Source organism: Magnolia sinica, chromosome 14, assembly GCF_029962835.1.
Source record: "Magnolia sinica isolate HGM2019 chromosome 14, MsV1, whole genome shotgun sequence".
NCBI classification, from domain to species: domain Eukaryota; kingdom Viridiplantae; phylum Streptophyta; class Magnoliopsida; order Magnoliales; family Magnoliaceae; genus Magnolia; species Magnolia sinica.
The window spans coordinates 12,492,630-12,506,047 of NC_080586.1; the positions used below are offsets into that span (position 1 = coordinate 12,492,630).

Consider the following 13,418-nt stretch of genomic DNA (forward strand, 5'->3'; position numbering starts at 1 on the left):
TAAAACCACGGAAGGACAGTGCTACATCAGGCCGGCTATGCTTTCAGACTGCGGTTCCACAACTAGGGTTCTGGAAGATAGGCAGATTGGGCTCCCCGGGTGGCCCGAGCCCTCATCTGAAGAACTACGGCCCTGGATCGGTCAACTGAAACTCTCATTTGAAGAACTACGACTCCAAATTGGCCAACTGGAACTCTCGTCCGAAGAACTACGGCCCTGGATTGGCCAACTGGAACTCTCATCCGAAGAACTATGGCCCTGGATCGGCCGACCCAAGGTCTCATCCGAAGAACTACGGCCCTGGATTGATCGGCACGAGCCCTATCTTCGACCTTTAAGCTGGAAATTGAGTCCAAGACGAACACTCCGACCACAAGCCCTGATCATAGACTCCGACAATAAGATCCATGAGATCCGACCATAGCTTCGAATGTGGTGAGTCGGAGGTCCGAACAAGGTTAGTCCCACCACGAGCTCGGGCCGAGTTGCAAGACCAACTCGGATGAGAACGTGGCCAGAGATCACGTACAGAGCTCAGCCCAATAAGGCATATGAGAGAATAATCCGGAACACGATCTAAAGGATGACGGCCGATATCTTCGTGCGCGCAATGCCCGCTCGATGGAGAAGATCATGCCGAGTTTAATAGCATCGACCCTCTCAATCTACAGGTATAAATACTAGGGAAACTCATTGCAACAAGTACATAATATCTCGTGCCCCCACTCTACTCTACGCAACTTAGACCTTGTTTCCCTAGCCTGACTTTAGCATCGGAGGGTCCCCTGCTTGAGCCAGGGTCTCATTTGTTTACTGTTCTGTGTAGGACCAGGGTTCATCACGAGCACATAGGGCTTGCCGAAGGAGGGTCCAGATTTTTACAACAACATTTTGGCGCCATCTGTGGGAATTAGAATAAAAGGACTAGAAAGCTTACCAGCAATGGCGAAAGGAAAGAAGAAAACACTGCCTGTGGCGAGTACGGAGCTCGAGCCAAATGGGCAACAGCCTTCGTCCTCCCGACAACATGCCGAGTCAGCTCCAACAGGGCTATCTCAGAGGTCCCGGAGCCGAGGAGGCAAGTAAAAGGCCATGCAGAACGAGATTCAAGCATTGAGGGATGAAATTAACACTTTGAGGCAACAACGGGCGCAACGGCCGCCCACGATCTGAGAAGAAGTTACCCCGACAGCTTCAGAAGAACCAGTGCGGAGTAGCTCGCAGGCTGAAGCATCTCAAAACTTGTCTGCTAGAGCTAACCCCACATAGAATACGACGACTCGGGCCCCAACCTACGTATCGGTGACCTCTACACTGGCTCCGACCGACCTTCACCACGAGATAAAGAGGAGAAGAGGGGGCAAGACGCCCGAGGCCAAAGCCCCTTGAGAGACTGTTGTCGAGAACCGAAACCCTTAGGAAGCCCAACTCGAGGAACTTAGGAGTCAGATTAAGACTCTATGGCAGAACCAGCCGCCCCGACCACGACTGCAGTGCAAGTAATGATGGAAGAAACTGAACCTCCATTCACCTCGAACATTATGAACGAGGTGATGCCTCCGAGGTTTAGGATGCCTCCCATCATTTAGTACTCAAGGTCTGAGGACCCTACAAAGTATGTTGAGTCCTACTGATCATGGATGCAGATCTAGTCAGCCAGAAAGCAATGATGTGTCGAGCCTTCTCGATAACTCTAACCAGGGCTGCAAGGAATTGGTATCGACAGCTGAAGCTGAGATCGATCAGCAACTTCGCCAAGCTCAGCAGACTATTCCTAACCCAGTTCATTGGGGGCAAGAAGAGTCGGAAGCCATTAACTCACCTGCTTACATTAAAGCAGGGGAGCAGAGAGTCGCTGAAGGTCTTTATCTCTCACTTCAACGAGGAAGCTCTCCAAGTGGACGACTATGACGATAAAATGGCATTGTCCGTCATGATTAGCGGACTCAAGGAAGGAAAGTTCTTCTTTTCCATAAGGAAGAATCCACCGACCACCTTAGCCAAGCTCATCAACCGATCTCAGAAGTACACAACCGCTAAAGAATTCTTCAGCTCACGTAAAAATGTCCAAGCCATAGAGCATTCGTCTAAAGGGAAGAGGCCGAGGGACGATGAGCTACAGTCGCCTAACAAGAGATCAGATGACAGAACCTCTCAAGATCGAAGGCCGAGCAGGGAGCCCGAGAGTAAGTTCAGCTCATATACTCCTCTCAAGACATCTCTAGAACAGATCCTATTGGACATCTAAGATCAGAGGCTACTGCATTGGCTGAGTTGCATGAAGACAGATGCCGGCTAGCGAGATAAGCGCAAGTATTGTCACTTTTATCGCGTTTATGGGCACAATACCAGAGACTGTGTTGATCTGAAAGAAGAAATTGAAACCCTCATCCGCAAGGGTCACTTACGTCAATACCTGAAGGAAGAGAAACCAGCTCAAAAGGATGATCAGCCGAGTAGGCCCGTGGAAGAGGCTGCGAAAATCCAGACAATTTATGGCGGTCCCTCTGGAGGTGGTGACTCGAATAGGGCCCGTAAAGCCTATTTGAGGAGTTCCGACCCCGAGCACTACGTCCACTTGACAAAAAGGCCGAGGAAAGAGCACCGAGTAAGCCCTTGCAGCCTTACATTCACAGAGGACGACGCACGCGGAATCTAGCATCCTCATGATGACGCCTTAGTGGTGATTATGACAATAGTCAACCACAAAGTCTACCGTATCATAGTCGACACGAGAAGCTCGGCTAATATAATCCACTCTGAGGTGTTCAACAAGATAGGGATCGATAGGTCGCGCCTCCGACTCGTGAAGACCCCACTACACGGATTTGTTGGAGATAAGGTTATCTCCGAGGGTGATATTTCCCTCCCAATCATGATGGGAGAAGGGCAGAACCAGGTGACTCTGTTAGTGGACTTTCCGATAGTGAATGTGCCATCAATCCACAACGTCATATTGGGTCGGTCGTCCCTTAACGCAATGAGGGTGATTGTATCTATTTATCATCTGATAATGAAATTCCTCGCGGAATGAGGGGTCGGGTACGTTCGAGGAGATCAGCGAGAGGCGCGGAGGTGCTACTCAATGGCAGTAAGGAAGGGTTCAACAAAGCAAGCTCTCACCATAAATGTACTCGACTCCAAAGACCCTGCGGAAGACTCCTTCACAAAGGTTCTAGTGCCCGTCTAGTTCAAGGAGGTCGATCCGAGCAGAACTGTTCAGCTCGGGTCGTCGCTAAATGTCAAGCAACGAGGATGCTAGCCTTCCTACGAGAACACAAAGACGTCTTCGCATGGTCACATGAAGACATACCGGGCATCCCTCTAGAATTAATGGTTCACAGGTTGAACGTATATCCCGAGCACAAACCAGTGAAAGAGAAGAGGAGAGTGTTCGAGCCAGAGACATACGCAGACATAGCTGATGAGGTATTTAAACTCCTCAGTATCGGCTTCATCAAAGAAATCCACTACCCGAACTGGATCGCAAATGTAGTCCTCTTTAAGAAGGCTAATGGAAAGTGGCGTGTTTGTGTAGATTACTCTGATTTGAACAAAGCATGCCCCAAGGACAACTTCTCACTACCTTAGATCGATCAGTTGGTTGATAGCACAACTAGCCATGAGCGGCTCTCTTTCCTGGACGCTTACTCTGGGTACAATCAGATCACGATGTATCCCCCAGACAAGCAGAAGATAACCTTCACTATGGACAAAGGACTCTATTGTTACCAGGTCATGTCATTCGGCCTGAAGGATGCTGTGGCAATATCATAAGCTAGTGAACTAGATGTTCACCCGATAGATTAGTCGGACCATGGAGGTTTACATCGATAACGTAGTCATCAAAAGTATTAGAGCATCCGACCACATCACAGACCTCGGTCCTCCAAGAGTATCACATGAAGTTGAACCCCGCCAAGTGTGCCTTCGGTGTAAGCTCAGGCAAGTTCCTCGGGTTTCAAGTCAGCTAGAGGGGTATCGAGACAAATCTCGACAAGATCAAGGCATTGCTCGACATGAGCTCACTGCGGACAATGAAAGAAATTCAGTGCCTCACGGGACAAGTAGCCGCACTCGGACGGTTCAAATCCAGAGCCACCGATAAGTGTCTCCCCTTCTTCCAACAGTTGAAGGGTCACAAGAATGTAGAATGGACCTTGAACTGTGAGCAAGCTTTTCAACAACTGAAGCAGTACCTGGGGTCACCATCTCTGTTATCCAAGCTCAAAGAGGGCGAGACCTTGTTTCTGTACTTAGCGGTCTCAAGCTCGACCGTTAGCTCAGTGCTCATTCGAGAAGTAGAAGGCAAGCAGTGCCCTGTCTACTACACAAGCAAAGCAATGGTTCCAGCCGAGACCAAGTACCGAGCATGGAAAAGTTAGCCCTCAACTTAGTCGTCTCTACTTGGAGGCTGCGTTCATACTTTTAGGCGCATTCCATCATCGTCCTCACGGATTCTTCTCTCCGACAGGTCCTCTAAAAGCCCGAGGTGTCCAGGCGGCTCACCAAATGGGCGATAGAACTTGGAGAGTTCAATATCTAATATCGGCCGAGGACTACGATTAAGGGCCAAGCCGTGGTGGACTTTATAGTCGAATTTGCCATTCCGAGTGACGAGATCAGGAACACAAGCCTAAAGACTGCCCCTGAGGTTCCTCCAGCTCTCCCTCTTCTCAAGGAAACAGAGTCAGGAGGGGAGATTGTAGATGGACTCTTTTCGTGGATGGATCGTCCAACTCAAAACGAGCCGAGGCGGGGATCGTCCTAGTCGCACCCGACTCAACCACCATCCAGTATGCGATCAGGCTCTTTTTCAAGGCTTCCAACAACGAAGCTGAGTATGAAGGTCTACTAGTCGGACTCAGATTAACTGCTAATCTTAGAGTCTAGCTTCTCAATGTACGTTGTGACTCTTAGCTCGTCGTAAACCGCATATCGATAGAGTACAAGGCCAAGGAGGCAAGGATGATAGCTTATTTGGCCGAGGCTAGGAAGCTGACTGGGGAGTTCAGAGATTGTGTCATTAACCAGATCCCGAGAGCCGAAAACTCTTGGGCCGACGCCCTCGCAAAGCTGGCCTCGGCTACTGAGGGGAAGATCCCAAGGATTGTCCCCATGGAATTCTTGGATAGCCCGAGCATCGACTGAGCCAACCAGGAAATGGTCAATCCAGTGCAAGTGACTTCGAGCTAGATGGATCCAAACATAAAGTATCTCACTGCTGGTCAAGTTCCTCAAGACAGGTTGGAGGCTTGATGTTTGAAGGTTAGAGTGGAACGAAATGTGATTCTGGACGACACGTTATACAAGAAGGGCTACTCTCAGCCATACCTCTAATGTCTTCGACCCGACAAAGCGGACTATGTGATCCGAGAGGTCCATGAAGGGATCTGCAGAAACCATTCTGGGAGTCGTACCTTGGCCCAGAAGATACTTCGTCAAGGGTACTTCTAGCTAACAATCCGAGAAGATTCAAAAAACTTCGTCCAAAGGTGCGACAAGTGTCAAAGGTTTGCTGTCGTACCGAGGCAGTCTGTAGAAAAGCTGACCCCGATGAGCGGGCCATGGCCATTTGCCTAGTGAGGGATTGACATTATTGGGCCTCTGCCTCCCGGGAAGGGGCAGACCAAGTTAGCAATTGTGACAGTCGACTACTTCACCAAATGGGCACAGGCAAAGACAGTGGCGAAAATTACTAAGCAAAAAGTGACAGATTTCGTGTGAAAGAACATCATCTGTGGGTTCGGAATCCCGCAAACTATCGTGACTGGTAATGGTAAGCAGTTTGACAATGACAGATTCTCAGGCATGTGTCGGGGGCTCGGCATCGCCAACGCTTACTCCTCCCCCCGACACCCTCAGTCCAATGGGCAAGTGGAAGCCATGAATAAGGTCATCAAACACTACCTCAAGATGAAGCTGGAAAAAGCCAAAGGCAACTGGGTCGACGAGCTCCCATTCATTCTCTGGGCCTACAGGACCACGGCTCAGTCTTTCACAGGAGAAACCCCTTTTTTCCTATCTCATTGTTCGGAGGCGATCATCCCAGTTAAGATCAGCCTCCCAACCACGCGAGTAAGGAGTTATCAAGAAGACTAAAATGCCGAGCAGATCTCGGCAAACCTCGACCTGCTCAAAGAAGTGAGAGACGTCGCCAAACTCCAAGTTGCAACTCGACATCAGCGAGTCACCCAATTCTACAATTCCAGAGTCCAAACAAGGCAATTCAGACAAGGAGACCTCATCCTTCGCCCTGTCTTATAGAACACCGCGGAACCTGGGGTGGGGTCCTTAGGCTCGAACTGGGAGGGACCCTATCAAGTCGTCGGTTCAATAAAACTGGGGTCGTATCTCTTGGAAGACTTGGAGGGACGTCCACTACCCCACCCCTAGAACACCGAGCACTTAAAGATCTACTAACCCTAAGGGGGAAACTTATGTACTCGGATCTACTATGTGCGACTCGGATCTACTATGTACGACTCGAGTCTACTTGTCGTTTTGGCTTTCAATAAAAAGTTGTCTTCTTTATACTTCAGATTATCTACTAAATGATCGCTCCGAGGGACCATTTCTCACATGCAGAAATGATATTCCTCGACGAATTGACCCCTTAAAGAAGAGGTCAGCTCGTCATTCGACAGACTTTGCAAAAGTAATTCGTCATAAACGATCAACAAATCACCATCCACACGTCAAAAAACTAAAAATTGTTAAAATATCCTTTGTGTCAATGTCAGAAAAGTAAAAGAAAAATATATCATTCCCTCCAAGAGGAGGGGCCAGTTGCTTAGCTAAAGGGTGGGGCATCGGGGGCCGCATCGGCGATAACTGGAACTTCTCCAGCCTCCTGGGCAGTGGTCGAAGCTGCTTCGGCTTCCTCGGCAGGAGCTTCCTCGGCGTCATCTATGGCCATGGAATCGAGGTCAATGTTGGGATGGAGATTCCGAACATCGACGAGGCAGGTGTTGTAAGCAGTGTTATAGGCGTAGCAATATAGCCTATCCAGCTTCTTGGATCTCTCTGAGGACGCCTTATATTCCTCAACTGCCGCAATAGCCTGCAATGTAATTGAGGCCTCAAGCTCAGCTCGATGATTAGACAGCCCCTCGGCGGCCAAGGCCTCCAGCTCAACCCGCTGCTTAGACCGCTCTTCGACAGCTTTACGCCTCGCCATCCCGACTTTAAGTGAAAGGCGCACATTGTCTGCTTCCACACGCTCGACGTAAGCTTCCATGCGCTCGACAACAGCCTTTAAGTGTACGAGCTCGGGCTCTACTGCGTTCAAGCAGGCTTGAAGCTGGTTAACCTCACCCTGAAGAGCTAACTCCCTCGACCGGCCTTCCTCCATGAGCTCTTTCAATTCTTCCTGCTCGCTAGCCAAGGCCTTCAAGAGCCTTTCAAGCTTGGCCTTTTCTACCTCAAGATGACCCATCTCCCTCAGCCTGTCTCGGACTGCAACAAACATCAGCAATGACTGGAATAGCAAAGAGAGTTAGAAACTACGAGTGACAAATGAAGTCAATGAGTCAGCCTAAAAAACTTACCGTATAGCAGACCAAGGCGTAATCGTTCACGAATGAATTGTAAGCTCGGGAAAGGGTGTTGGCAATGGACATCTCAGGCGCATGCTTAGCCACCCAATCGTTTAGTAGCGACATGTGATAGCCAGGGGGAAAAGTCTCAGAGCGAGTCGGGTCAGCTGCTCTCCTCACACCACTGGCTTCGGAAGCCTGGTGCTCAACCTTAAGTGCAGCAGCATCCCCGACCAAAGTATTTGTCCTGCCAACCAAGAAATCAACCTCAATGGTAGTAAGGCGGACCGCGGCATGGGCAGGGACCACGGAAGTTTCCCCGTGCTGGGAGAGTTCGGCATCAGCAGTCTCTCCTACGACCTCCCTCCCAATCCCAAGAGGGCAGGAAGGAGTTGTGAGTGGAGCCTCAACGGGCTGTGTCTCGGGGGCAGAGGTTGGAGCGGTCGTAGACTCAGCTCCAATTATGGCCTTGGTGGGTTGTGTCTCAGGGGCGGAGGTCGGAACGATCGGGGGCTTAACTTTGACTGGAGTGGACTCCATGGCGGGAGTCTTCCTCTTCTTTGCCGTTATCTTCACCTTCAGATCGGCGGCCAGGACTATGCTCATAGGAGGGCGCATTATGGCCGGCCTCCTTCTCTTCGAGCCAGCCGCCTCGGCCATTTCTAACCAAAAGAGAGTCAGCTCGAGCATAAATACAAAGAAATTATTGAATGAAGTAGCATGACGCTTACCCCAGAGCAAAGGGGTGAGGTTTGAATCTACAAAAGCCTGAGGACAGGAGGTTGATAACGTCGATGAGGTCATGCCAGATGCGTTGGTCCTCTCGGAATACCCGAGCTATAGCAACTTGGGCTTGGTGGAAGTTAGAGAGATCGGGAAGCCCTTTTAGTTGTGCTGTAAATAAAAACAGAAAACGGGTCAGTACGATTGACAAATCAGATGTAAGAGATACAATACAAAATAAAAGGCTCTCAACCTGGGTTAGAAAACCTTGTGAAAACACGGACCCGCAAGTTACTGAGCTCAGCGGCGGGTGCTTCCCATTCCCCGGAGGCCTGAAACCATTTTCTCTTCCAATCCTTGTTGGAGGTGGGAAGTCGGGTTATCAGACCAGGGGTACACTGGGGTCTGGCCGAGAAGTAATACCAGGCAGGATCAGACTTATCGTGCTTGGGCAGGTATGGATACAAAAACTTGTCTGGCATCAGGTGTTGGTTTTGTGCCTGGTGCCAAAGGATGAAGGCAGAAACCAAGATCTGTCAAGCATTTGGAACCAACTGACTCGGAGCCAGCTGTAGGCGTGCACCAGGCGCACAAACGGATGGATGGGGAACTGAAGTCCGCACTGAAGGGCGCAGACGAATATATCAACGTCCCTGTCAGTGGGTGCACCCGATTGATCCAGAGAAGAGGGAGCTCAAATATGCACCAAGTCAGGAATTTGGTAGTCAGCGTGGAGCTAGGCCATCTAAGACTCGATCAGAACTGAGCCCCCAAGAACTGCCACTTCAGATCTGCCTCCTGAAGGGCCAGCCTTAGACCTTCCCGCCGGGTCCCGAGGCACCTTCTTCGGCCTCACGTCTTGACTCTTGGCTCTTGGACCTGCAGTTTTCTTGATCGGTGGGTGTAGCGGTACGGCTTCCAAGGGACCTTCAGAGTCCCCAAGCTCCGAGTCTGTAGCCTCTAGCTCGGAGTCCACGTACATTCCTCAGACCTTTTGGACTTCATCCGAATTACTCGACATAATGGAAGAAATAGCTAAAACAGTGGAGGACTCACAGCGCTTTGGGCAATTTACTCCCGCAGAAATTCTCTCCTCTCCAACTGCTTTCCCCGAACAAGATCCCCTCTTCGTTGGCAAAATCCCACTTCCCGGCAAAAAAAATCCCTTTTTCCGGCAGAAGGGGAATTGAGAAAAACAAAGAAAATGGAGAGCGAAGAAGCATGAGCGCAAATGTAGGAGAGTCCAAATGGCGACAGAGAAGGGTTTATATAACCTTCGCTAACCCAACGTTATCATTGCAGACAGCTGTCTCCAAAGCTGGAACAGCTCTGTGTCGAGCCAATTGGGACACGTGAAAGGAGACTATACGATCAGGCCCTTGTGCCCAGAGCCGAGTATTGTCAGCATTGAATGACATTTATGGTATAGGCGGTCTCTTGCCTCCCTATGGACATGCGGCATCGTCCCACTCTCCCTGTCGATTAAAATCCATAACCGCCGCCACATGCCCACCATTTAGAGGTTAGAAGACAAAAAGCTGCGGTCGTCATACCATGTACGTATTCCGAAGTGTTCTCATCACAGTGATTGCACATCGATTACCCTGACCCGTCATCATAAGTAAAAGCGACGCTTCATTTCCCAAGGCATTTACTCTCTAGGTCCGAGCTCGGACTAAGAGAGTAGGGGGATTCTGTTATCGAAAATCTAAGCCGAACCAAGGAAAGCCGACTCGGGCAAACCGAGCTGATGAGTAAAACCACAGAAGGACAGTGCTACATCAGGGCCGACTATGCTTCCAAACTACGGGTCCACAACTAGGGTTCTGGAAGAGAGGCAGATTAGGCTCCCCGGGAGGCCCGAGCCATCATCCGAAGAACTACGGCCCTGAATTGGCCGACTGGAACTCTCATCTAAAGAACCATGGCTCTGGATCGGCTGACTGGAACTCTCATCCGAAAAACTACGGCCCTAGATCAGTCGGCCCGAGCCCTATCTTCGATCTTTAAGCTGGTGATCGAGTCTAAGACGAACACTCCGACCACAGGCCCTGATCACAGACTCCGACAACAAGATCCATGAGATCTAACCATAACTTCGGATGTGGTGAGTCGGAGGTCCGAACAAGGTTAGTCCCACCACGAGCTCGAGACCGAGTTGAAAGACCAGCTCGGATGAGAACGTGGTCGGAGATCACGTATAGAGCTCAACCCAATAAGGCATATGAGAGAATAATCCAGAACACGATCTAAAGGATAATGACTGATATCTCCGCACACGCAATGCCCACTTGATGGAGAAGATCGTGCTGAGTTTAACTACATCGACCCTCTCGATCCATAGGTATAAATACCAGGGAAACCCATTGCAACAAGTACACAATATCTCGCACCCCCACTCTACTATACGCAACTTAGACCCTGTTTCCCTATCCTGACTTTGGCATCGGATGGTCCCCTGTTTGAGCCAGGGTCTCCTTTATTTACTGTTCTGTGCAGAATCAAGGTTCGTCACAAGCATGCAGGGCTTGCCGGAGGGGGGTCCCAAATTCTTGCAACAACAGTAGTCATTTCCCTACCCACTTTGCAACCAATCAATCAAGATTCATTATTTCTAAGGGGTTGTTTGATTTTTTGTACATAAATAATGGTAAATAGGCTTTTATTATTTTTCAAAAGGAATTCTCTCTAACCACCCGTAGTCATAACTAATAGCTTTTGATGCTAAAATCGAGAATTAAGAATTAAAATATGTGGGGCCCAACATGATGTATGCATCTCGTGCATGCCTTCCAATCCTTTTACCAGCTCATTTTGGAGCATGAGCCCAAGATTGAAAGGATCCAAAGCTGTGGTCCACACTACTTGAAATTGAGAGAATTAAATGCCTACTATTGATATCTTCTTGATGGCCATGGAAGTTTTGGATAAAGCTCACCTCATTTAAAATGAGATTAAAATTACTCTTTTAACTTTCGGCTAAGCTTCAGTCAAAAATATTTATAAAGCTCAACAGTCATTTTACAACCATTCAGAGTTGAATATAATATGGCTTAGGGCAAATTTTGAAAGCAATTAATAGACTGAATCGGTAAATTGAAGGGCGTTCACAAGCCTATGTTTGTGTTTTCCCTTCATCCATGTTTGTTTGACCTTATGAACATGTTAAATTACCGTTACACATAACTGTGGGTTGTAGTAAGTTTTCAGCTTTCAACAATGGACGTCATTATCCAATCTTATTTCCTGTGGTGTGGTCTACATGAAATTATATATAATTTGCCTCATTTTTTACTTTTTCCCCAATATGAGATGGCAAGATGGCTGGACACCATGCATGATCCGGACACATACATCACGGTGGGACCTACAAATCGTTGTTGCTCAATCTCTATTTATTTTTTTAGAAGGAAATATAAAAATTTAAAGCCTAGATACTAGTCTAAATCTCCTTTGATCAAAAGGATGGAAGCCATGATTACATATTTACATTGTTCACATGGGGATATATATATATATATATATATAAACTTTTAAATGGTTTTACAAAATTCAAAAGGGTTAGATTAGGATTTTAAGTTAAATTTTTTAATTTTGAGCAAGTTAGATTTTTTATTTTTTTTATTAAGTTAGATTTTTTACTTTTTTTAAAAAATTTTATTATTTTAAAATTTATTTATTTATTTTGAGCTATACTAGGAGTTCAACATGTTTTGTTTATATAAGGCTATGTTGTACACAACGTTATTTTATTCAATAATATCATATTTTATTTTATTTTATAAATTTTATATATTTAAGCACTACTTTTCATTAGAAAATAATAATAGCTGCTTTTTATCCACGTTCTGGGTCCAATTTGGAGTTCACCAAATCAATGATCAGGATTCCACTTGACGTCATGCCCTCCAATTGCGGATGTAAATCCTCCATCCGTACAATTCACATTCCCAAAAGGGGTTTGTTTTACCTCTGCTGCCACTAAGGATCTACCAGAACAGACACGTGGGATAATCTAATGATTTTGAACCTTCCATATTCTAGCCACAACCATGTAAAAGCCATTATCTCTTAATCACACTTCAGCAATGATTACAACTTTTGATGTTTAGAGTTGCATGCAAGCTATTGAAATTTTATCTTTGATTGCTATAAATTTGTGATTGTGGTATTCGCTATTATCCATTTGGGGCCCGTTTGGCCGGGTGGATTGGGAGGGATTGAATGGTGTTAGGGTGGATGGCATGGATTTCTAGGTAATAATGGTGTTGTCGGTGGATTGTCTGGAGATCCATGGGATTGCTATATTCCTGGATTGCTATATCCAGTCTGTTTGGCACGCCCGGGCAAACCCGGGATTAAACCTTCTCATCCCTTCCAATCCCTCAAACCAAACACGTCCTAGGCAAATTTGAAAGGATTAGGATGGATTGGATGGGATTTAAAGGTAATGATGGTGTTGTCAGTGGATTGTCTTAAGATCCATGGGATTGGGATCAGATCACCGACTCTGTTTGGCACGGCAGGCCAATCCTGGGATTTGACTTCCAATCCCTTCCAATACCATCCAATCCCCTCCAATCCGACCGGCCAAACGGGCCCTTGGAGTCGTTTCTTAGGGTGGCATGTAAGGAGTAGGGTGTTGTGAAAATATCGATTAAAAAATATTTTGAATAAATAAAAATATGTATAAGTGGTTTTGAAACAAATTGTATTTTGGCGTTTTTAGGAATATTCCCATATCGGAGATAAGATTTATTTTTTTATTTTTTTTTAAAGGGTTTATATGAGAGATGTAGAGTATCTTTATATTTCTTTGGTTGATCTTAGGAAAAATCAGGACTTGCATGTTTCTTCACATTAGAACACACGCTCAGGCTTGGTCTCGATCTTGGGCTTGGGCTTAGAGCTTGGCATTTCATACTCGAACCAGTGGATCCGGCCCGATCAGACCCGATCCGACCCGATTCGGACAGAACCGATGGTCAGGATCGGTTAGGATTGGGTAGCGTAATCCAAATTTGAATTATTTTCGGGTCGAATCCAGATAGGCCATGTTCTGAACCAACCCGATCCGATTGGATCCGATTCGGACCGACCCGATCTAGACAGTATATATTAGTGTGTGTGTGTGTGTGTGTGTGTGTGTATACTTTT

General features: G+C 47.4%; 1 protein-coding gene across 1 annotated transcript; it reads left to right on the forward strand.

The window, feature by feature from the left end:
- Window positions 1-942: 942 nt before the first annotated feature.
- LOC131224879 (uncharacterized) lies at window positions 943-2,659 on the forward strand. The gene is made up of 3 exons (XM_058220326.1): window positions 943-1,078; window positions 1,647-2,186; window positions 2,355-2,659. Exons 1-3 carry the CDS (start codon window positions 943-945, stop codon window positions 2,657-2,659), a joined length of 981 nt encoding a protein of 326 aa, XP_058076309.1.
- The last annotated feature ends 10,759 nt before the right edge of the window (window positions 2,660-13,418 follow it).